Consider the following 24916-nt stretch of genomic DNA (forward strand, 5'->3'; position numbering starts at 1 on the left):
AGTGCAGAGCTCGATGTAGGGCGTGATCTCCCCAACCGTGATATTGTGACCTGAGCCGAAATCGAGTCAGATGCTTAACTGACTGAGCCATCCAGGCATCCCTTAACTTAATACATTTTAGAAGCCTCTCTTGCCTCTTCCCTTTTTTTCAATATTTCTGTTATTTCAATCTTCAGTATGTTCATACTGATAAGAATTCCACGCATAGTCAGTAGGTGTCACTGTGAAAAATAAAATTTGAAAAGCTTACTGTTCTTATAAAGTTGATTAACTGATTGATTCACTCATCCATCCCTTCATTTATTGTTACTAAAACTGTGGTTAGATGTTGAGTAGAGAAGGGAAAACAATTATAAATGTTGCTTAGGGAAGAACAAAGCATAATGGTGGGGGCTTTAGGGGAAGGTGGGAGATAAGTCAGGAATGGATTTGTGAATTGCCTTTTCCTACCATTCGTATTACATTTATATATGAATATATTCCATACATGTTCTCTCTCTTTGAAAACATCTTGAAATCATGGTAAAATAAATGAAGCTTTCAGTTGATTGGAGAGCTAAGCTCACAGAAATTAGGGAAAATTCTCAGTGGTCAGCAATTAAGAGGGAACTCAATTAAGGGGCAGGGGAGAGGGAATGTTGGCTGAGCTGATGTGGAGCCCCCCCTGGGGGTTTACAGGTCTCAGGAACCTAGGCATTTTTTAATGTACCTATAGCAACAAGAGAAGGGACCTTGGATTAACAAAAGTAAAGAGATAGACTTGACACTTCTACATAAAACTAGGACTCTCAAAGGGCTGTACCTTGGTGAAAGTATGAACCAAAAATGAAATGTTCAGAGATGCACAGAGAAACAGGGAAGTTGTATCTCTTGGCCTAGCTTCTTGATTGGGGAAAAAATACTCTCCTAAGAAGTTATCATTTCAGTCTCCTCTTATTCAGGTCTAGAGTTCAATCTTATACTACCTATGGAGACTGGGGGCCCGCAAGTTGAAAAATTGACTTAAAAATGGATACTAAGCAGACAGAAGCAAACATAAAATCTCTGTGAAGGAACATACCTCCATCTCGGCCATGCAGCATTCCCAGATACAAAGCCCCACCGAAGATGAGCTCATCACCTGAAATTACAAAATGCAGGAGGATATAATCACCGTGAATGAGAGATAAGAAATTCTAAGGAGGAAAATGGTACAGACCTGATCTAACGGTGTCAGCCTGGCATGAATATTCCACAATTAAAATCTCCAACTTATCAGAGGAATCTGTCAGTAGCTAAAACTGTTTCTTTTGCTTTTTTAGACAGCTTATTCCAGAGCACACGTCACAGGCTAGACTCTGTCAGGTACCTGCTGATCTGTGCACCTTCCTCACCAAAAATCAAACCAAAATCTACACACTTACTGTTCCCAGAGTGTCATCAGGTTTTTTTCCTCCCTTTTTGAAATCCTTTCTTGTTAACAGTCTAATGACTATTCTCTTTAAAATAAGTGAGTATAGGGGTGCCTGGGTATCTCAGTCAGTTAAGCATCTGACTCTTGATTTTGGCTCAGGTCATGATCTCAGGGCTGTGAGACTGAGCCCTGCAGGCTTCACACTGGGCATGGAGCCTGCTTAAGATTCTCTGTCTCCTTCTCCTTCTGTCCCTTCCCTGCTTGGCTGTCATGCATGCGGGCTCTCTTTCTCATAAACAAACAAACAAACAAAGAAACAAACAAACCATTTGCTTGCAGATAACTAAATGTCTCTGAATTACACTTTAACAGAGTCAAATGAAAAGACCTCACAGCAGGACTGGACCACAATAACTTCAATTAATAAAATTCCCAGATGATTTAAAAAAAAGTATACTTAAATAATTAAAGATATCAGTAAGTGTCTTATGTTTTGGGATCCTATTTTAATGATATTTTTAAAATTCTGTTTTCCGTGTATTCATTGCTAATATATGGAAATACCATTGATTATTTATCATATATTGACCTGTAACCTGTGGCCTTGCTAAATTCACTTAATTCTAGTGGCTTTTTTATAGATTGTTTAGGATTTTCAATGTGCATGATCACGTTGTCTGCAAACAAGGACTGTTTCACTTTTTCCTTTCCAATCTGTATGCCTTGGGTATCTTTTCCCACAGTGGCTTGGCACTCTAGTGTAATGGTGGATAGAGATTCAAAGGTGGACATCTTTGCTTTGTTCCTGATGTTAGGGGAAGAACACTCAGTCTTCCACTATAAAAACATTAACTGAGGGGTTTGAATAGATGCCCTTTATCAGATTGAGAGACTGTCCTTCTATTCTTAATTTATTGAAAGTTTTGTGTTGTTGTTGTTGTTTATCATGAATGGGTATTGATTACCTCTCCCCCCTTCTTTTTAGATGATCATACAGTTTTTCTTATCATGTATTTATTTGTTTACTGAAGGAAAAGAACCGTGAACCTTAAACTTTATACACAGCCAAATTTTCATTTCAGTGAGAGAGAGTAATAAAAATGCACTCAGGCATACAAGGTCTCAGATGTTTGCCACATAAAAATCCACAATTGAAAATGCCTTTAAAAGAAATGTGCAAGTAAGAGAAACAAATCGAGCACAACCTTTAAGAGATATGGGATGTCAGGGCAATCTACTATTTTGATAAATCTACTGCTGTTAAAAAAAAGTCTAAGATTGAAAATGTTGGGGTGCCTGGGTGGCTCAGTGGGTTAAGCGTCCGACTTCAGCTCAGGTCATGATCTCACGGTTTGTGAGTTCGAGCCCCATGTCAGACTCTGTGCTGACAGCTCAGAGCCTGGAGCCTGCTTCGGATTCTGTGTCTCCCTCTTTCTCTGCTCCTCCCCCACTCTCACTCTGTCTCTCTCTCTCTCTCTCTGAAAAATAAATAAACATTAGAAAAATTGTTTTTGAAAAGTCTAAGATTGAAAATGTTTATCCAGAAGAACTCATGTCAGAAATTCCAAACACAAACAACATAATGGGGGAGGAGAGGAAATAAAGAGATATTAAGAAATGCTAATGTGTTTGACTTATTAGAGGGAAAGTATATCTATTTAGCAGTTTAAGAGATCAACAGTTGTGGGATTTTTCACCAAAGTCGTGAGTTCTTTGATAATGGCAGGGGTCATTAAATCTAGATGGACATCATTTCCACCACCCCCATGTACAGTATGCCTGAATTCAGAACATCCAATAGAAACCAAAATTCCACTGTGTTTCACTCTTATCAGAAATAAGAAGAGAAGGAGATATATGAAGTTTGTGCCTTGATTAAAGCAGCTTTTACTGGCATCAGTAGTTTGAATTGCCCCTTTTGTGGTTATCTTGAGCTTTGTGTATCCTGGGACAATGCATCTTGGTAAGATGTAGGGCAGAGTTGTTTAAAGTTGGGGAGGGAGAAGGAGGGCACTTGTTAAGATGAGCACTGGGTGGGGGCGCCTGGGTGGCGCAGTCAGTTAAGCGTCCGACTTCAGCCAGGTCACGATCTCGCGGTCCGGGAGTTCGAGCCCCGCGTCGGGCTCTGGGCTGATGGCTCAGAGCCTGGAGCCTGTTTCCGATTCTGTGTCTCCCTCTCTCTCTGCCCCTCGCCCGTTCATGCTCTGTCTCTCTCTGTCCCCAAAATAAATAAACTTTAAAAAAAAAAAATTAAAAAAAAAAAAAAAGATGAGCACTGGGTGTTATATGTAAGTGATGAATCACTAAATAAAAAGTAAATACATAAACACATAATAAAGTGGGGGAGGGAGAATGATTGCTAAAGGGGAGGCTGGAAAACAGAAGTGACTTCATGTTCTAAGGCAAGTCCTTGTCAGGCAGGTCAGTTTTAGCAAAGAGTGCATCTAAAAAGGGAGGGCCTGAAAGTAATCTCTAAAACTGCCTGAGCACCCCCTGGAATGTTTTTGCATGTACTCTCGGAGGTACTCACGCTCCTTGGGAACAGATGACAGGTCATTGTGAAGGAATGAGGAACATGAAGAACATAAGATAGGCCGGCTGGCTCGTTCGGATGGCTTTCAGCCTAAAAGACCTTTTTAAAAAGTTAAAAAAAAAAAAAATCCCAAACCCAGAATTTTAAATTCTTAGCTCAAACCACAGTCAGAGCCTGTGGGAGTGTCTTTAAAAAGTCTCTTTTGTCTTAGAGCTCCTGAACATAAACAGCTAAAATCCAGATACGGTGTCTGATACTGTGGGAACCCATATTACAACAGAGAAAGAACCCATATTACAACAGTCATGTCTCTTATGAGAAAGTTAAGGCAATGACTAAGAACATATGGGACCTTGGGAATTCAGGGAATCAAGGTGGATTTGAGTACCTAGGGAATCTGAGTACCTGGAATTCGTAAAAGTCACTGGTTTCAAATGTGAACTGAATTTATAAGGTGAGGTCACTGGGTGCTTATTGCCAGGGGAAGCAGCTTCTTTCTCCCTTCCATCCTCTGATCGCTTGCTGGTATCCTCTATTAGCTGAACCAGCAGGAAGGCAACTGACAGGGGAGGCTAGGAAATGCTATTCACTGGGGCTAGCCCCCTTGTGATGCAAAACCCAATAGTGGAAGAGTAAGGAATGGTTCTGAAGGCAGCTGTGCCCAGGACAGTCACCCCCTGTGCTTTCTGCATGGGCCACTAATGTCAGAAGTCCTGCCCTGGCTTCTTATTGTTGAGGAAGATGTACTTTGCATTCTTCTCTTCCCAGCCCCCAGCTCTCACCTGGTTTGCCTTGCCATCACACCCAGCCCCTTGGAGGGCTTGGGAATTTTTGTCTCCTTTCACCGAACCATGCTGGGGACTGAGAGACTCTTTAAGGATGCTCTTAGGACCTAGACATCACCCTCAGTATTGCTTCTCATTGTTCAGGGCCCATACTGGGCTCCCAGGGGCTTGCCATCTCCTGGAAAACACCTGGGGGAAGTAGGGACTCTGCCCCAGGCTCTTGTCAAACCCAACCCAAGCCATGAGCCACTGAACCAGCTTGGGATCATCTTTAAAGGGATCCTGCCCAAAAGGATATCTGTTGGAGTGCTAGGGAAAACAGATAATGAGAGAGGACCAGCAGCTTTTTGAAAGGCGTCAAGGGAACCATAGTGAGGGCTTCAGATGGGAAGCCACACAAAAGCATTCTGAGTGAATCCATATCAAATGGAGAAAGTGGGGGAAGAACCAACTGACTATACATGTCAGGCAGGAATGTCCTTATCCCCCTACCACTTTCTAGTCCTTCCCTCACTCAGCCCTGGTGTGGTCACAAATGGCAACTAGCCCAAGAAGGAAAAGGTGAATGAGAGAGAGAGGAATTTAATGTTTTATGAGACAACTTTATGTTCTAACTTTTTCTGGCCACATGCAAGAAAATGTTTAAGTTAAAATTCAAGAAACATACATTACCAATTGTATATAATCAAATAATAATGAAGACTGTACCATTATACCATTATAAATGAACAACTTCCAATTTCACCTAGACCTTCAACTCAGACCAGAAAGCCTCTGTTTTTCCTAGGCAGTCTGCTTTCCCAGTTACACCATAATGATCTCAAACTTTGACCCGCTCAGTCTCCCTGCCCCTCCTCCAACCACGGCTTTTTTCAGAAAATAGCCATGCCTCCCAAATTTCAGGCTTGTCCCCATCTGGGCTTTGGATCCACTCTCTCCTGCCTCCTCAGCAACCTTACCCTTTCAATTTTTTCCACTCTGCTGGCTCTACAGTCTCATCTTTGCTGGCTTCTTTCCAAAACGATGTAGACATGCACATGGCACTCCATCTTAAAGACCACCCTTCCTGGATCCTGTGTCCTCTCTAGCTACTTTCCATTCCCTTCATAGCAGTGCTTGGAAGATTTGCCCGTATTTGCTGTACCTGGTGCTTACCTACCAGGTGCTCATCATGCACTGCAATCTGGCTGCTGTCCAGCATTCCACATTAACTGCTTCCTGAGCCCTCGGTGACCTCACTTTGATCAATTCAGTATCACTTAGAAATGCAATTGACTGTCATAGAATAGCTTAAACAGGAGTTCTCCCCACATAACAGAATATTTGGAGGCAGGCAGCTGCTCGTGCTGGTTCAGCAGCTCCAAAGCATGGGAGTAGCCTTTCTGAAATTCTCCCTGACTTGCCTTCGTGGTTGAGGATTACTGCTGAGGTGGTACATCCCCACTTGGAGCTGGAAGATGGGGAAAGGTTGGTACCAGTCACTTAGATCTGTTATTAGAAATGCAGATTTCCCAAGTTCCCCCGTGTCTCATTGCCCAGAACTGTGTCATGTGGTCATGTAGCTGCAAAAAAGATGGAAAAGTGAGTGTTTAATGTTTTTTAGTCTTTATTATGGGGATAGACAAGAGCAAGAGGGTGGAAAATTGAAACTGGGCTACCAGCCAGTCTAACTCACTGGAGTCAACATTGTGCAGCTCTTTGGTTACCTATAACCCCCACACACCCCTCTTTCCCATATGCACATTTTGCATGGAATGTTCTCACTCCTCCATAAAGGAGGTAATCCTAAAATGTCAGCCAGCTCCTACAGACAGCATGGAGTCCAGATACTCTGTGTACAGGCCCCTCTTCCAGGTCCAGATGGGGTTTCTTGTGGCCTTCCGACTTAAACTAAAGGTTAAGTTCTCTGAAAAAAATGAAAATGACAGTACCAAGTGTTGGGAGAATGGGGAAAAACAGAACTTCACATGCTCTTGCTGGTGTATCCATGGTCACAGCCACCTGGGAAAACTTTGGCAGTATATTGTAAAGCTGAATATCTGTGTTCCCTATAAGCCAGTGGTTCTATTCCCAGGTAAATACCTGATGGAGATGCAAACAGATGTGCAACAAAAGAAATGTTCTACAACATTCAATGCAGCATTGTTTACAATAGTTTCAAACTGGGAACTACCTAGATGTGCATAGAGAGTAGAATACCATACAGAAATGAGAATGGTCTAAAACTACACACACTGTAGGTGAATCTGAAAATAATGTTGAGTCAAAGAAGCCAGAGACAAAAGAGTGTGTATTGTGTGATTCCATTTATAGAAAATACAAAAACAGGTAAAATGTCTCTGTGCTATTAGAAGTCAGGATAGCAGTTGCCTTTTGGGGAGAGGGTGGTACTTGGGAGGGAGCACAGGGGGGACTCCCAGGATGTTGGTAATGTTCTGTTTCTCGATATGGGTGATAGTTATATGGGTGTGTTCAATTTCTGAAAATTTATGGAGCTGTATGCTTTTCTATATGTGTACTTTCCTTTGTATATACTGTTGTGAAATAATAGAAAATACATGTAGTGGTCTCTACTGCTGGTTCCTGGCACAGAGCTCCTAAAACCTTCGTAATTTCCCAAGTGATAAGAACACTAGGAACATCTTTTGTTCTAGTATTTGATCTTTGACCCTGATTCCTGATCCTGGTTTCTGACACAGTGCTTAAATCCCTTGGAATTTCCTGGGTGATAGGAGTGTCTTTTGTGGTAATGAGATGACTCTTGTTAGGGTCCTGGATGGCTTCTGAGTGGAGGTTGGTCATCAGAAAGACCAAGCCATGATTAGAAGCTTGGAACTTGCAGCCTGACTCCCCATTCTCCAGGAAAGAGAGAGGGACTGGAGATTGATCTAATAATCAATCATGCTTATGTCAGGAAGCCTCCATAAAAATCCCAATAGCACAGGATTTGGAGAGCTTCTGGGTTGGTGAACACAACCATGTGTTGGGAGGGTGGTGCACCCCCACTCTGCAGGACCCCAAGCTCCTGCACTTGGGACCCTTCCAGACCTCATCCTCTGTATTTCCAAATCTGGCTATTTTCAACTGTGTCTTTTATTACGTAATAAACTGGCAGACCTCAGTAAGCATTTCCCTGAGTTCTGGGAGCTATTCTACCAAATGATCAAATCCAAGAAGGGTGTCATGGGAACCTCCAATTTTTAGCCAAGTCGGGCAGAAATTGTGGGTAACCCGGGCACTTGTGATTGTCATCTGAAGTGGGGGGGGGGCAGTCTCAGGGATTGAGCCCTTAGACTACTAACTCCAGTTTGTGTCAGAATTGAATAGCATTGTAGTACACTCAGCTAGTGTTGCAGAGAATTGCTTGGTGTGGGGAGAAAATCCACACACCTGATGTCAGAGGTATTGTGTTTGTAAGTAAAGGACAATAGGAGTGTGTCTTTCGTCTATAGCTGTACAACAATAAAATGTATGCAAATACTTTCAGTGCACAGTGTGAAGATACAATGAAAGCTTCCTTTTAGAAAAAAAAAAAAAAGCATGCAAAGCATAATATACCTCCATAGTAAACCACATCCAATCCTGCTGGACATATATAGTAAGGGATCTCCTCTGTGGCAGTATGTTAAGTTTTTGACTAGGGAATCTACCAGCCCCTCACTTGTTCTGTGCCCTGGTTGTGTAGAATGCCAGTGTTTGTATCCCACTTCCTGTTGGAGGGGATTCAGGAATCCAGGGATTGCCCTAAGTGTTAAACAGTAACAGACTGATGTTGATCAGGCTTCAGATTTTAAGGACATAAGTGATTCCCTCAATCATTTGTTAGGCTTCTGGTCAATTCCATGCATGAGTAATAACAATCAAATAACTTATCTACGGGGTCTTTAAATGGTTTTCTAATTAAAGATTTTAAAAATGTTTTCCCATGGGGTGCCTGGGTGGCTTAGTCAGTTAAGGGTTCAACTCTTGATTTCAGCTCAGTTCGTGATCTCATGGTTCATGAGATCCCAGCCCCCCATGGAGCCCTGCGTCAGGCTCTGGGCTGACAGAAAGCCTGCTTGGGATCTTCTCTCTCCCTCTATCTGACCCTCCCTTGCTTGTGTGCTTTCTCTCTCAAAATAAATAAATAAATTTTTTTTTTCCAAATAGGTAACATTTTTCTTGGTTAAAAAAAAATACAAAAAGAAATAAATTAAGGTCTTATTGGGGCACGTAGGTGGCTCAGTAGGTTAAGCACCCAACTTTGGCTCAGGTCATGATCTTGTGGTTTGTAAGCTTGAGCCCCAAACAGGCTCTGTGCTGACAGCTTGGAGCCTGGAGCCTGCTTTGGATTCTGTGTCTCCCTCTCTTTCTGCCCCTACCCCACTTGCACTCTGTCTCTTTCTCTCAAAAATAATAATAGTAATAATAAGGTCATATTCTCACCTCTGTTCTCTTTTGTTAGTTTCTTGTGTATACCTCGAGTGCTTAATTTTGCAAAACAAGCAAATCAAGTATCAGAATATTTAAGTCTTCTAGGGGCTGCTTTTTGTGTGCTCAATTACAGTTAAGGCAATTCAAAACAACAGTTGCAGGCAGAGATGCCACCTATAGTCCATTTTTGCTACCTTGGGCCTCAATCTTCTCTCCTGATAAAGCTGCCTCTTCCCTGCTTCCACTTGTGCTGGGTATACAAAGAAAATTATTTATTTCAAGCTAGTGAGACTCCAAGTTGTGGGACTAGGTCAGTTTAGGTTGTAAACTGCAGGTAAGGAATTCCGCCCTTACCAAGTCCTCATTTTTAATCTCTGCTTTCAAATCAGGTATCTCTAATCTAGATTTGTCACTCACTTGCTGAAAGCTACTAAAAAAAAAAAAAAAAAAAGGCAACACCACTAACGTTTTATATTGATCCTGAGATTTCTCCTACAGTACAACTTCGGTTGGTCCAGCAAGTGACAGCAGTTTGACAGTTTCACTACTGCTTAACAAGTTGCTCACCAACTTTCCAATTTGGAATGGAGTCTTCACCACTGGCTATACCTTAACCTTCATATAGCTAATTCCACATTAGTGTCTGTTTTTAGTGTACTACTTCTGGTACCAAATTATTTGCCTGTTAAAAATTGGTTCAACTACAAGTTACAGTGCATTCACCTATAAATGGCTTAAATAAATGTGTGCTCTCATTCATGGACTAGAATGGGGGCAATAATGGGTGCAGGGAGGTCAGTTAGGAAGCTCTCACAGAAGTACAGGTAGCAGATGATGGTTTCATGGATACCAATTATACCTCAGTAGAGCTAGGGGAAAAACAAGAATATCTCCTAGAATTTTGGCTTGAAGAACTAAATGGATGGCAATGATATTCACTAAAATGAGCAAAACAGGGAGGTACATGCTTGGGGATGAAAATATTTGGGGAGGCCAAGTTAAATTTGAGATGCCAGTTAGACATTCGTCAAGTATGCACTTTTTTAGGGAATTAGGAATTTCAGGGAGAGGTCATTATTAGAGAAAATTTGGAGCCACCTGCTTATAAGTGGTACCTAAAATCATAGGACTAGATGAAATCACATAAGGAGTTGGGTAGATAAAGAGGAGACTCAGGATAGTACCCAGGGTACTTTGGTATTTATAGGTTGAGCAGGAGATGAGAAGCCAGGGAAAAGAACTCAAGAAAGAATAGCCAATGAGGTAGGAGGGCTAAGAGTGCATGATGTCAGAAAATGAGAAGAAAGTGTTTCAACGTGGGAGTGGTTGACTATGTTAAATAGTACTGAGAGGGCAAGCAAAAACAGAACAGAGAAGGGACCACTGGATTTGCATGGAGATTGCAGTTTCAGCAGTATGGTGGGATAGAAACCAGAGGGCAAGCTTATATGATGATGGGAATGGTCTATTAGAGAGGGAGCAATTGGTAATTCTAGAGAAAGACATAGAGGTTAAGATCCACAGAAAAAGTGGGAGCGTTGGTTAAATAGAATGAGAACACAAGACTATGTCTTATTTGTATATCTAGTAGCTCCTAGCGCAGTGTCTTGTACATAGGAAGTACTCAAGAAATGTTACTGAATCAATGAATAAATGGGCAAATGTAAGAATGGGTGGATGACAGATGCAGTGCTGAAGAATGAACTAGATCAAAGTAACCCAAACTTCAGACTAAGGAAAGAAGGGGGTCTTGAACTAATAGGGTTTCTTCAAGGACTTTGGGATCCTGGGATTTTTCTCTGGGAGAGGATTAACAGATTTTAATCTCAGAAGAAGATGGGAGAAGAAATGGGGTACTGTCAATGGCAGTTACCTTGGCCACCTTTTTTTTTTAAATTTTTTTTTTTTTTTTTGGGGGACAGAGAGAAACAGAGCATGAACGGGGGAGGGGCAGAGAGAGAGGGAGACACAGAATCGGAAACAGGCTCCAGGCTCTGAGCTGTCAGCCCAGAGCCTGACGCGGGGCTCGAACTCACGGACCGCGAGATGGTGACCTGGCTGAAGTCGGACGCTTAACCGACTGCGCCACCCAGGCGCCCCAACCTTGGCCAACTTTCAAGGCACTGATCTGCTAAAGCAGAGTACAGGGAGGCTTCTGGGATCATCTCACTTAACCCCTTTCTTTCTTGCCCAGTGTCTCCCTTTCTGAATCCAGGCTCATATGAAGAATGATTACGTATCTTTATGAACACAAATGGGAGAAGGGATTTAAAAAAATGACGGTCCCACACTCATTTACCCATCTGGTCAATAAATATTCATGGAATGATAGTATTGTATAGGAGGAAAGGTGTAAGAGCAGGATTATGAGGGGCTTATGGTTTCTTTTGTTTGTGGGTCTGTTTGGGTGGGGGGTGAGGGGAAGGGGTTGAAGTGCTTTGTCTTCTATTGAGATAGAAGGTGATTTCACTAACTGCACAGGTAAGGTGGTTTTTGAACTGGGCTGCCCATAAAATCTTGGTGGGACTCGTATACAATTGAATAGGTCTTGCAGCTTAAGCGGTTTGTGGACTGCAGCAAGTGGAGGCTGGAAGTAGGACAATCTTGGAATCGCAGGATCTCTAGCTGGCTCCAGCGTCTTCTAGGCATTTCATGAGAAGTGGAACTAGGATTCCTATGATCTTTCTTCCAAACCTACAGGTGGAGGAACCGAGGAACCTGTAAAAGTGGAAGCCGAATGGAAGCCAGCTGTAGCATCCTCCCCATCCCCATTAACCATCCTATGTCCCACGCTGGACTACATTCCTAGCAAGCTGCCGGGCCGAGAAGGCTCAAGTGGCCCAACCTAGGCTAGAGCCGACTGTCGCCCTCGGGAAGGCTGGCTGGCTGGCTGAGGAACTGCGCCCGTCGGGCCCTAGTTGGTCCTTTACACGTGGAATCACCCTAGCGGTCCACACTGCCTCGCGCCGGGCAGAGGTGGGACTCTGTGGCGCCAATGGGCAGCCAGAGGGGAGCGCGCATGCGCACAGCGCGGCGGAGCGGGGAGGGCGTGGAAAAGCGTTGCAAGGACGGGGGCTGGCGAGGCTCATGCTAGGAGGCTTCGCGTCTGAGGAAAACTGCTTGGAAACTGGGTGCAGCGAGGGTGAGTGAACCCAGGAGGAGCCGAGGCCCCGGCTTCGTCCTCTAAGGTCTGTGACTCGACCCTGGAGAAGGAGGTCGTTGGGGCGGCACTCAGGCGTCTGCAGTGGGGCGGGATCCCGGCGCTTCTCTCAGGGGCTCGGGGCTTCCGGCTCAGGTTGGGGGGCGGGAGCGGCCTGAGTAGGGGTCTCGGCCTCTGCGCTGCCTCGGGAAGCTTAGCCGGCGGCGGGGAGCACAGCCACTCTCCTGGAACAGAGGCGGCCGGGGGCTTTGAAGCCAGATGGGCCCGGCTGGGGGCGTTACTCTCGTCTACCGCCGGTACCTTGTGTTCCAGAGGGGGTCACAACAAACAGGTCCTGTCTGGCCAACCGAGTGGGAAGATGGGGGAAGCCCACTTCCTCTTGAATCCCCTGTCTGGGCGTGGCACCGCCATGCACCCGGTGCCCAAGCCAGAAACCTGGGCGTCACTCTAACCGGCCCCCCATCCCCGCCCCGGCTCGGCACTCCTTCACCCACCCAATCGAATCTATCACAGGTCTCTTAGATACTTCCCACTTCGCCCCTGATCCATGGCCTCTCTGCTGCAGCTAGTTCAGGCCACCTTCATTTCACCCCTGCACTACATCAATAACATCTTGACTGATCTTTTGATCCTTTGTAGTTTGTTCTGTACTGGAAAGCCAGAGTGATAATCTTAAAACACAGACCTGTTAATGTCACCAGATCCCTTCCCCCATTCCCCTTCTGTCCTTAGTGGATTTTCATTGTTCTTTCGAGCTCTTGAACATGGCTTATACAGGCCCTTCATGACCTGTTCTGTTTTTATCTTACTCTAGTTCTCTTCCCCACTCTGTTCCAATGGATTAGGCCCCCTGGCCAAACAACCTTCCTTATCAAATGGGCCTGCTTATCCCAGAGTAGCAGATTTCAGTTCCCTGCCAGCCTGCAGAATTATTTAGACAAGCTAACCATATGCTTCCATCCAGTTCTACCTCTCTACTGTGTCTTCGACCCTCTTGAACCTTTTGTAGTTCCTGGGTTGGACCAAGTCTCTTACAGGCTTAGGTGTTGGTTACATTCTTTTCTCTCTGCCTGAAGTACTATACTTTAGTTGAAAAAATCCTTTTCTCCCTCATGTGTTACTCCAGGTGTGGGTTAGGGTTTCAGCGGTACTCCATAGGGGTCTATTTATTAGTCTCTCTTTTCCACCAGGCTGGAATCAGTGTGACAGGCACCTGTCTGGGCCATAGTCCTCAGTACCTTGTGTGGCACCAGGCTGTTAGTAAGGAGTGTGTTGCTTAAATGCATAATGAAGCCTGGCTGCTTCTCGGGCTCCCCAAATAAACATATGGATCCAGTTATTAAATGTTCTGCTTTTCAGAACCAATTCTCAATCTCCAACCCATGTAGCAGTTTCTTTGGCCTAGGAACCTGGCTGTATTCGTGCCTTCAGTCCAGGACCGTGGCAGTGGTAAATGGGAAGTACCCTTCAGAGTTTTTCTTTGGCATTGACTTTGGGTACAGGATGTCTGGATATTAGTGAGTGTGGCTGCTTTTGAGTTTGAATTCTTTTTTTTTTTTTTTAATTAAAAAACTTTTTTTTAATATTTACTTATTTCAGAGAGAGAGAGCGTGAGAGCGAGCATACGCCTGCATGAGTGGGGGAGGGGCAGAGAGAGGGGGAGACAGAATCCAAAGCAGGCTCCAGGCTCTGAGCTGTCAGCACAGAGCCCGATGTGGGGCTCAAACCCGTGAACTGCGAGATCATGACCTCAGCCGAAGTCAGGCAGTCAACCGACTGAGCCACCCAGGCACCCCTGAGTTTGAATTCTTAACCGAGGGCCCCTGGCAGGAGAGAAAACCTGCTAACAGCTGCTGCAATCTTTATAGGAGGAAGGCTGGCTCCAAACTCTTAACATGCTGATAGGGCTAATGACACAATGGGAGGAGAGGGTGGACCAAGCTGGCCAGGCAGGCCCTGGTGGGAGAGCTCCAAAGGGGTTATTTTTCCAGCTTAGGCCAGATCTTCTGTGATAGGGAACAGCATATCTAGGTGCAAAAACCCACTGCCCTGAATCAGACCTGAGGATGTGCTGTTCTCCAGTCAGCTTAGCACTTTGTGATTGGTAGAGTAAGTGAGAGACTGAGATGACAGTGTCCTGGCCCTCACAGAGGGAGGGAAAAGAACAATATGTGACTATATGTTGTGAGAGTTTGCAGACTGAAGTCAGAGGAGAGAAAGATTGGTGTGGCTGGAAGAATCCTGAAATGACATTTGAACTGGGCCTGGAAGGAAGAGGGCAGACAGGTTAATGGAACATTGGGAGCAAAGGCTCTGGGCCTGGAAGAGGCTGCTGGAGTGGTGAGGGGAGCCCTGTTACACTGAGACTGGCTACTGAGCCTGGTCTGGTACTTCCCTCCCAGGACTGAGGCTTCTCCTTGTCAAGGATGTCTGAAAGCAGGGGTTGGGTTCTGAAATCTCTTTCAGAAGTCTCTCCTTTGGATTTTTTTCCAGTCTGGCCTCTATAATTTCTCAAAGAAGGCAGTGAGCTTGGGAAATGCTGGGGTTTATCTAACAGCCTGTTTGCTCATGGCCTTGAACTAAATCATTGGAGTATGGGTGATGCAACATGTTCTTCAGACAAAGGGAAGTTGCTTATGTTTCTTTTTGAATGTGACAGTTTAATTTGTTAGGTGGCAGATTCCCTGTTCTCACTGTAGCACTTGAGGGAAAGTTTCTCCTCTGTGTTTGGTAGATTGATTGGACTTGTGTTATGTTCTGTTAGAAACCTGCTGCAACAAACCAAAATGGGACATGTCCACAACAACTGGTTCTTGACCTTTATTCTGCCTCCCTTGAGAGAATGTGGACCCATAGTTACTGTATTACCTATCCCTTGGTTTCTTTTTGGTGTTTTTTAAATAGAACCTATTTCTCCTCTACACACATACACAATTTGATACTAAGCTTCCAACCACATAGTTATACGAAATTTTGCTATGGGTTCATTGATCACTCGACTATCTGATAGATATCTCCAAAAAAAAGTTTTATGCTCAGTTACACTGACATCAAAACTCGGCAGTGTATCTGTGAAGATGGGGATCCCTCCCCCCACCGCCCACTAAGGACTGTGGCACACAGGCTGAAACCGTCAGCCCCTGTGCCAGGCGCTGTGCCTGCTGCTGGGAATGTGGTTCCCTCCCTGCCCTCATAGAGCTCAGTCCAGCAGGGAGCACTTACAAGTAATCAGGCAGTTTTCAAGGTCGCATTCGCATCTGTTGTCAGACCGGACCCTTCTGAAGGGAGTCACTCGGGAGCAAATGGGAAGAACGCCTAAGCCAGACTCAGATTTGAAGAAGCCTTGCTGGAGAAAGCGATGTCTACTGTGCATGAGTCTAAGAGGCTTGGGAGGAACTGGCTTCCCTCTCTGATCTCTCCTGTCTCAGAATTCTAAGATACGTGGTTAGACCAAGCTGTTCTGCTCTGGCCTGGGCAGTCACTGCTGGGAGTAACTTGAGACCTTGTTTTTGGGTACCAGATACAGTGGCAGTGGCCTTGTCAGGGACTGGACACTTTTATTTGGTAAAACTGGAAATGTAGTTTCTGGTCCTGAATTATTTTCTATGGATGAGAATTAAATGGAAGCCCCCCCCCCCTTTAAATTCCATTCATACATAATTGAGCAAAATTATGGGGTAAGTCACATTAAATACACATTTATAAAGAAAAACATGTTTATAGTAGGAACATTAGACCTTAGGAATCCTTAGAATCCTTAGTAGGAACTGAGAAAAGTAAAAAGAAGAAAAATCCAAATCACACCTCCTATTTCAGAAAATAATCTTTTAACCATTTTTAGCCATTGTTCTATGTATGAAATATACACTTTTTTTTTTACAAAATTATTTTTCACAGACTTTTGCAGTCTGCTCTTTTTCATTAAATATTAAAAATCATTTCTTACTGTTAAGTATGACGTTGCATTATGATGTCCCTATACAGTTGTAAGATTAGATGCTGCATTTCGGCCCCCTGGAAGTTACACCCCAGCGACTGTTGTTCCCTTGAGGAAGGAACTGTTGAAGGGGTTACCACTGATAGGCAAAATGGGTTTGGGAAATTTTCCTGAACGTTATGGGGATGGTATTCTCCCGGAGTCCCACCTTTTGGGATGGGTGAGAGGGCTGCCACACAGCTCCTTGCCAGCCCCAGGTACAGAGGCTTTGGAGTGAGCTGTGTGTGTGATGGATGCAAGGAATGACCAGTACCCTAAAGCTTTCTCTTTACTGCTGTTAGTTTGGTCTTGTGGCTACCGTTGGCCCATTAGAAATCACTGGCCTTTGTTATCAGCAGAATTTGTGCTGCCTTTTGGGAGATGGATATGTAGTCCTTGTGTCGGTATGGAGGATCAACATGGTGCTAGCCTAGCATGCAAAGCCATATCCCATAGAGCCTGGTCAACCTCTGTGCCCCATTGTCCACCATTCTGCCTGCTTCATTTCCTCTAGGCTCCCCCTGACTACACCACTTGGAGTTTCTTTCCCACTTGTCTGACCTTCTGCTCTGCTCACAGCATTGCCTTAGTCCTTCAGTCCCTGCACGTCCACAGCAAACTGTGGCCCCAGCCTTCACTGATCTTCCTTCACCCAGAGGAAATTTGTTCCTCTGAACTCTCAGTTTTTTATTTTTCTTTAGGACACCTCGCTTTCTGCCTTTTTAGTGCTCTCCATAGGAAGTATTTCACCAGACGGTAAGCTTCTTGTAGGCAGGAGTAATCTTCAGATCCCTTTAACCTCTCATTGAGTTGTTTGGCATTCTGAAGGAGCTTCAGGAAATGTCATGAAGCCCTCCCACCCGCTCTTTGAGTGATGGGGACTTGGAGTGCCCAAGGTCATCCCACACTGTAATGGCAGAGCTGGCCTTAGGTCCAGTTGGACATGTTCTCTTCCCCAACCTCATTCCTTTCACTGAGTTCCTTCTCCAGGAGCAGCACACTGTCATGTTTTGAAAGAACCTTAGCTCTGGTGTTTTCACCTGCACCTTCTATGTTCCCCACCTCCCAGGTGCCGGCGACCATGAGATCTCTGCGGCTGCTCAGAACCCCCTTCCTGTGTGGTCTGCTCTGGGCCTTCTGTGCTCCAGGTGCTGGGGCTGAGGAGCCTGGGGCCAGCTTCTCCCATCCTGGCAGCGTGGGCCTGGATAAGAATACAGTGCACGACCAAGAGTACGTATCCAGCCAGGGCTGGGGTCCCAGAGCCTCCCCCCTGCAGCTGCAGTCGGTAGCCACCCTTCTACTGTTTGTACAACTCCTTGACGTTTTTCAAGAGTGATTATTTATTCCTTATAGCCACCTGTAAATCAGGCAGTCTTTTTCCATCATCATTTCATAGATGGAGGATCTTGATGCCCAGATGAGATAAATGACTTGCCTGAATTCATCCTGTCTCTCTTTCACCACAGACAGACATACAGACAACCCCTCTGCATTCATGCTCATGCGTGCACACACACACACACACACACACACACACACACACACACACACACTCTCACACACGTGTATACAGTAGTGGTGACAAAATCCAGGATAAAACTAAGGCTTCTGGACTGACTAGAGCTTTTCCTTTTTTTACTGTCACATTCTAACACTGAATTATTTGTTGCAACTTTTGTCCTGGGCCAGTTAGGCTCACACATAATTTGTTTTCCTTGAATTGGTTCAAAAAAATGTGTTTAATTGCTAGTCTCCCATGATGTTATAACAGCATTCTAATAATAAAGTGGAAAACACCCATAATCTTGCCAGCTTAGCAGGTGAACTGTTTGACTTTTCCCTGCCCCTTTCGTGGCCTTGCCTGTATCTATCATCCTTGAGTGTGCTTTGCCACGCTTTCTGTTTTTCTGGAATGAGTGAACCTTAAGATCTTGAACTTTTCAGTTCTTAACGTTTTGGTGTGATCCCGGGGTTGCTGCCAAGTGGTCTGAGTCTGACTATCGGTTTTTAGGCATATCATGGAGCATCTAGAAGGTGTCATCAACAAACCAGAGGCGGAGATGTCCCCACAAGAACTGCAGCTCCATTATTTCAAAATGCATGATTATGATGGCAATAATTTGCTTGATGGCCTGGAGCTGTCCACAGCCATCACTCACGTCCATAAGGAGGTAGGTCTGCGGTAGCTCAGTGGGCAGCATCTCAGAAAGTGCTCTCCGCCCCCCCCCCCCCAAAAGGTTCAGTCTTCAATCTTGATGACCTGTGCTGTCCTTGTACAACTGTATTGCCGTGTCTTCTTTGTCTGCTCATCGCTCCGTTCTGCCTCTTTTCCTATTCGGAGGCACTTCTCACACAGGGTGACCTACTGAGGCAGAATCTCCAGGGACTCCCACTGCACACCAGAGCTTGAGAACCAGCACCTGCAGGACAGACCACATCAAAATGCGGAGCAGGGGAGAAGCTGTTTTATTTAAGGGTGGCAAACCAAGGGATCAAGGGACTCAGTAATAATTGAGGACTTGTGTGATACTACTCAGTGCTCCGTATGAAGCGGTTTACAGAGCATTTACAGAGTCTTTGCAGCAGCCTGGGAGTGGGCTGGGCAGGCACTGTTATTACCCCCATGTTGGAGGTGAGGGAACTGAAATCCATATGTGTCCAGGTTTAGTGTCTGTCCTGCCCTGCCACACTTCAGTCTATAATGCAGAGAGGAGGACAGGCAGAGCTGGTGGTGCGAGCGTGCTCCTGGTGGCTAGCAGGAGAGCAGATTCGGGTTTGCTTTGAAGGTGGTGGGGAGCGCTAACAATGGCTTTGTGCAGAAGAGTGGCAGTGTCGCGGGAAGGTCCTTTGCCGTGGGAGGCAGACTGATGGACGCGGGGAGAGCTTGGCATCAGGGAGAGGACCTGGGATTCAGCAGTCCCAGAAGACGAGGCTGGTGGTAGCGACAGGAGAGCAAAGGGTATGTGTGGGAGAGGTGGCAAAGGAAGAATTGGCAGAATGTGAACAGCGTTAGCATAGCACTCAGCACAGTGAGCCCTGCTGCAGCTCCCTCTGGAGCAGGGGAAGCACCTTTGTCTCAAAGACTGTAACATGGTCTCCTGGTTGGCAGTGCCTTCCTCTTGTTCTGACCCCAGGACGCTGTCCAGTGCAGACCGTTTGCACTTCACAAGGGCACATTGCACCCAGAGCTGACCCTCGGGAGAGCACGAGCTCTCAGCTTTTCTCTAGAATTGGTTTGTGGGAATTATGAACCTCATAATTCTGTGTAAGCCAGACCTAGCTTTCTCCAGTGAACATGTGTTACTTCTGTAATTAGAAAAGAGGGAAAAGTAATTTTTAAAACAAATAAGCAAGGACCTGCTTTGATTGCATCTTTCTTTTTCACTGGCAAATATAATTTCTAAATTGGATTTTTATGAATTTACTCTATGTCTGTTATATGGTTTGTAGATTCCTAGAAGTAGCCACATACTACATGTAAAAGGAGTTTTTGGACACACGAACATGGACATTTTAGACCTTAGCTAAGCACTTCCAGTAAAACGTGCGACTCATCGTTGTCTAATTTGTATTTTGTAGGAAGCGAATGAACAGGCACCACCAATGAGTGAAGCCGAACTGATTAATCTAATAGATGGTGTTTTGAGAGACGATGACAAAAACAATGATGGATACATTGACTATGCGGAATTTGCAAAATCACTGCAGTAGACGTTGTTTGGCCATCTAGTTGTATGCGAATGTGACCCGTCATAATGTGATTAAACACTTTCGGTAATGCGAAATAACTCCTTTCCAACTGCAACAGTATTTTGGTAAAAACCTATAGCGATTTGTTACCCTGGGGTGAGAAAGAGAAATCAAGAGAAATAGAAGAGAAGCAGGACATAGTTGTAGTCCCCAAGTACTGTTAAATCTCTTACTGGACAAGGGCTTGATTAAAGAATCCTTTCAAGAATATTGGACAGCTGGAGTGCGGTACTCAGGAACTTGACTGTAGGATGCTGCTGGTCTCTTGGTTTGCATTCATGCTACCGGAAAAGTAAGAGAAGCTTTGCCAAGTAGACACACTTTTCAGTAACAGTGAGGGAATGGCGTTAATGCCAAATGTTTTCCTGGTGGTTTCTGTCTCTTTCGGTAAAGGTGGTCAGTATTCCACAAAGCTCCCCTGGCCTGAATGATGGCTTGCCCCCACCCTGGGCAAGTGATTATTAGACTATCACAAGGCATAAGAAGGATGCCAGATACTGAATTCAGCTAGCCATAGAGTCTAAGATTCTGTGTCTTCTGACACTTTGGGAATGATAAACAACTGACCTAAGTGATTAGCATTTTTTCGTTTTTCAGTATTTTGTAAAACTACTGCCACATCCTTTCTTTTATGTCTTCTTCGTCTTAGGAGAGACTTTGAATTTAAAATGTTCTTTATTCTAATCATTAGCAAATGTTTTAGCTTTCTTAATATTTGTATTTAACTCTTATTTCTACGGTTTGTTTTTGCTGCTTAGAAACTATTAGGAACGCAAGGACTTTATCCCTCCTGCTTGGCACAGTGGGGTAAAGCTGCTAGTTGGTCTTGCCTAAGTGAGGAGAGAGAAGATCACCCAGCACCCATATTGCTGCAAGCTATATTTAGAAGGCATGGTGTTTAAATGACCTCTTCTAGCTTAAATATGTGAATTCTTTCAGATCAGGAAAGATTAAAAAAAGAAGCCTAAAAACTCTTAATTAAGACTGCGGATCTCAGTAACAGTTGAAAATGAGAAGTAGCAGCAGATTGTGATTTGGTCTATTGGATGTGGTGGACTTGCTGTGGTAAAAAACCTGAAATGATGGCTGAAAGGGGAAAAAACTGCCTAGGATTTGCTGTAAGACGCATAGAGACCTATTTTCTTTATTGAAGTATTCTTATAAGAAAACGTATGTATTTGTAAAAAATGGTTTCCTGTGTCAAGTATTTGTGCAATCAGAGCTGAATTGTAAACTATTCTTGTAATATCTAGTTATTTTGAAAGATTTATATATTGAATCCTGGGTATATGACCAATAAAGCTGATGAAACAAAATGAAGAGCAGTTGATTTTTGTCCAATAGGGGTCTTCTCCTCCCACGTGAAGGTTTTGTTTATTTAGTACAGATGTTTCCATGTGCCTGCTCCCTCACAGGTCCTATGACCCTCCCTGGCTGTGCCCTGTTCTTTTGGCAGGGGTAGACTCCCAGTCATCAGTCACTTTCTGCTTTGATGCATTTCTTCTTCTGAGTGAAATCACTTTTTGGACCTTTCTTCTCTGGCCACGTTCAGATTATGACAGCATTGTCTAGCTTAGGAAAGTAACTGTTTTCTCCTGGAGTCTGGTGACTGTCTTTTGTTTGGCAGAAAATTTAATTAGGTAGCATTTTTGAAAGCCTCCCAGGCCCAAGCAAAAAGCACAGTCTCCCCTGGCATTTTGGGAATGACACCTTGTTCTGCCATTTGAAAAGGAAGGAAGGAAGTTAACCATTGCCTTCTCTCTCCCCTGCCCCCCGAAGATCTTTGGATGTTGCATTGGCTCTTCTTCATCCAGAGTTGCCCCTCTGGATGGATCTAATGGGTGGGCTCCCAGAACAACCTCATCCTGTTGGCTGCTGGGAAGGGACTGAGGCAGCTGGAGGGGGAAGGAAGCAGATCCTTACAAGGTAGAGTCACCCCATTAAATAGACGAGACAGACACCTCCTTCCTCCTTCCTCCTTCACAGCTGACTTCCCTTTGTAACTATTTCGTGCTAGCCTTTGTGGTCCTGTTTAGCAAATGTCCCTGGTGGGAGAGGGACCTGTGATACTAGGGACACAGTGACATTCTTGCATACCTCCTCTCTTCTAGCCTTCTCATAACCCACTTGAAGGATTTTTCAGAATGTATCAGGAACATCTCTGCACCTCAGTTTCCTTATCTCTAAAATGGGGATAAATCTATCTAAGAGAGGCAGCCTTATATGAGCATAAGCTTTGGACTCAGGCCGTCGAGTCAGAATCGTAGGCTTGCTCTCTTCAGCTGCGAACTTGAAATTTAGTTTCTCATCTAAAAAATTACTACAATAAAACTTACCTACAGAAAGGAGAAGAGGATTAACAAAATGAGGGCAAATGTAGAAAGCATCTAGTAAGTGCCTGACACTACACAAAGTAGATACTTAATACTCAGTCACCTGTTCCTCAGTCTGGCTAGAGAGCCTGGGCCCCTATTGCATTGCAGGGGTTGGAGGGGCTAAAAAGGGATTGATGACTCCTCCGGAGCAGGGGTCAAAAGATGTTCTCTATTCCACTGAACGGATAGATCATGGATGTCAATCCATCTGTTGAGGAACTACAAGTTAGGGTGTTCTGTTATGTGGTGTTGACAATTAGGTTGTGGTATCTGTGTACACAAATCTTTTTTATACTCTTACTTCTTGAGGAAAGTGGATTACTGAGGTTTGAACCTGCAAAGAAGTAAGGCTTACTTACTAAGCCTTAGTAAGTATTGCTAAATTTCTATCCAGAAGAGTTGTACTAATTCATACTTCATCTCAATTGCATATGAAGAGCCTATTAACTTTAGCTAGACGCATAGCATAACCCAACAAGCCCCTAAGTACAAAGTGATGAGACATCAGTGCTTTTAATTTTTGGTCAATCCTGAGTTTGTTCATTTGTTGATTCATTCATTGAGTGTTTATTGTGTGTTTGCCATGTAACCTCTCTGATCTAGATTTTGGACTTCAGTACCTTCTAGAGAGGAGAAAAAAAGCCTTTGTGTCATATTCCAGACTTCCCCTGAAGGTGTTATCATCAGAGGACACAGAAGTATTCTTACGTAGCATCCCCAATAAAAACAAGAGCTAAGTCACATCTCTACCTCAAGGGGAAATCCATTTTATCAAGGACCCAGCCAATCTAACATTTCAACTAGGGAATTAGTAGCAGAAACTATGAACATTATGTCTGAACTTTTGGATGTTAAAAACAAGAAACAAAAAAACCAAAAAACCCAGGACCTCTGCCTTTTGAGAAGATGGAGTAGATACGCTTCTATTCTCTAGCAAAGTACAACAAAACTCTGGAAAATTATTTGTAAAACAAACATAAGAGTCTGAAAGGTGGAGGGAAGAAAGCAGACTGGTTAGGGACACTGGGATGTAAGCAGCAACATGGTGGTGAGTTCTGTCTTACGTGTGTTTTGTGGTTGTTTGTTTGTTTGTTTGTTTGTTTTCACCAGATCTATCCAGACTTGGAGCTAAGGAAGCCAGCAACCCAGAAATGCCAAAAGGAGCGCACATAAAAAAGCCCCAACAAAAACCTGCTCTCTCTAGCCAGAGAATGAAGAAAAGGGCAATCTAACAAGGCAGGAAACTTTTAGACAATAGTTTCTCTATTCCAGCCAAACACCACAGGGAAAACTGTGGCCCTGCCAGCAGAGACTGAGTGGGGAGCCTAGGCCTCCATCCTTGCCATGCTGTAATGAGGTGCTATCCTCCTTCCTGTATTTGAGGTGGTGCCAGACGATGCCAAGTAAGGAGCTGGCACTTCCATTCCTCCCAATCCCTGGACAGTAACAAGGCCCCGTTCTTGCCCACAGGGTCAGTGGAGAACCCCAGGAAACCTGGAGTTCCATCCCCAGGAACTCCCAACTGGCTGGAGTGAGACTCCCCACCCCCTTTCTGTGGGGTGTGTCGGAGGAGGCCTGGTGAAGGGTCAGGCCTTTCACCACCCAGGGATAACAATGTCACCTCCACCACAGTGTCTGGAGAGACCGTGTGGGGAATCCAAACTCCCAACCACGTCCAGCAGTAAGGAGGAGCTGCTGGCCTTGGGTATTGATGGAGGCTGAGTAGGGAGTAGACTTCTCCTTCACCTGTTAGGAAGGAGGCAGCACCTGTCCTTCCCCTGCCACAGGGGTATCATGGAAAATCAGTTAAAACAGGTTTAAATAAAGTCCAGTCTCATTATATAATACAAAAATGTCCAGGTGTCAGTCAAAAATCACTCATTATACCAAGAACTGAGATCTCAAACTGAAGGAGAAAAGATGTCAGCACCCATAACAGGTTTTTTTTTTTTGTTTGTTTATTTATTTATTTAGAGAGTGAGTGGGGAGGGGCAGAGAGAGAGAGAGAGAGAACCCCAAGCAAGCTCCACACTGTCAGTGCAGTGCCCAACGCAGGGCCAAACTCACAAACTGTGAGATCATGACCTGAGCCGAGATCAAGAGTCAGCCGCTTAACCGACTGAGCCACCCAGGTGCCCTTCATAACAGGTTTTAGAATGATCTGACAAGGGTGTTAAAGCAGCCATGATACAAATACTTCAACAAACAATTAGGAACACGAAACCAATGGAAAAATAAAAACAAGTATCAGCAAGGAAATAGAAGATATAAAGAGTAGCCAAATGGAATTTGAGAACTAAAAAAAATATAACCATAATAAAAACCTCAACAGCAGAATGAAGGGCACAGAGGAAAGAATCAGTAAACTAGAAGATAGAATAGTCGATGTTACCTAACCTGACCAACCCACTAAAAAAAAGACTCAAAAAAAAAAAAAAAATTGTGTGGACTTCAGGGACATGTGGGACCATAACAAAGGACCTAATGTTCTTCCTGTCATCAGAGCCCCAGAAGAGGAAAGAGGTTGGAGC

At 44.4% G+C, this 24916-nt stretch overlaps 1 protein-coding gene and 1 long non-coding RNA gene across 6 annotated transcripts; both read left to right on the top strand.

Annotated features, from left to right (window-relative positions):
• Positions 1 to 12158: 12158 nt before the first annotated feature.
• Positions 12159 to 23670, top strand: MCFD2 (multiple coagulation factor deficiency 2, ER cargo receptor complex subunit). 5 transcript variants are annotated; one of them, XM_040453820.1, is made up of 4 exons: positions 12159 to 12266; positions 17330 to 17490; positions 18272 to 18431; positions 23496 to 23670. In XM_040453820.1, exons 2-4 carry the CDS (start codon positions 17342 to 17344, stop codon positions 23556 to 23558), a joined length of 372 nt encoding a protein of 123 aa, XP_040309754.1. In that variant the 5' UTR covers positions 12159 to 12266; positions 17330 to 17341; the 3' UTR covers positions 23559 to 23670. The 5 variants fall into 5 exon arrangements, with proteins under 5 accessions (XP_040309754.1, XP_040309753.1, XP_040309755.1 ...); XM_040453819.1 differs by lacking the exon at positions 23496 to 23670 and adding an exon at positions 18602 to 18685; XM_040453821.1 differs by lacking the exon at positions 23496 to 23670 and adding an exon at positions 18617 to 18685.
• Positions 14007 to 24808, top strand: LOC121016323 (uncharacterized). The gene is made up of 2 exons (XR_005784224.1): positions 14007 to 14043; positions 24463 to 24808. It is a non-coding gene; the product is annotated as an uncharacterized LOC121016323 (long non-coding RNA).
• The last annotated feature ends 108 nt before the right edge of the window (positions 24809 to 24916 follow it).

Source organism: Herpailurus yagouaroundi, unplaced genomic scaffold (assembly GCF_014898765.1).
Source record: "Herpailurus yagouaroundi ecotype Mexico unplaced genomic scaffold, PumYag 210, whole genome shotgun sequence".
Taxonomy (NCBI): domain Eukaryota; kingdom Metazoa; phylum Chordata; class Mammalia; order Carnivora; family Felidae; genus Herpailurus; species Herpailurus yagouaroundi.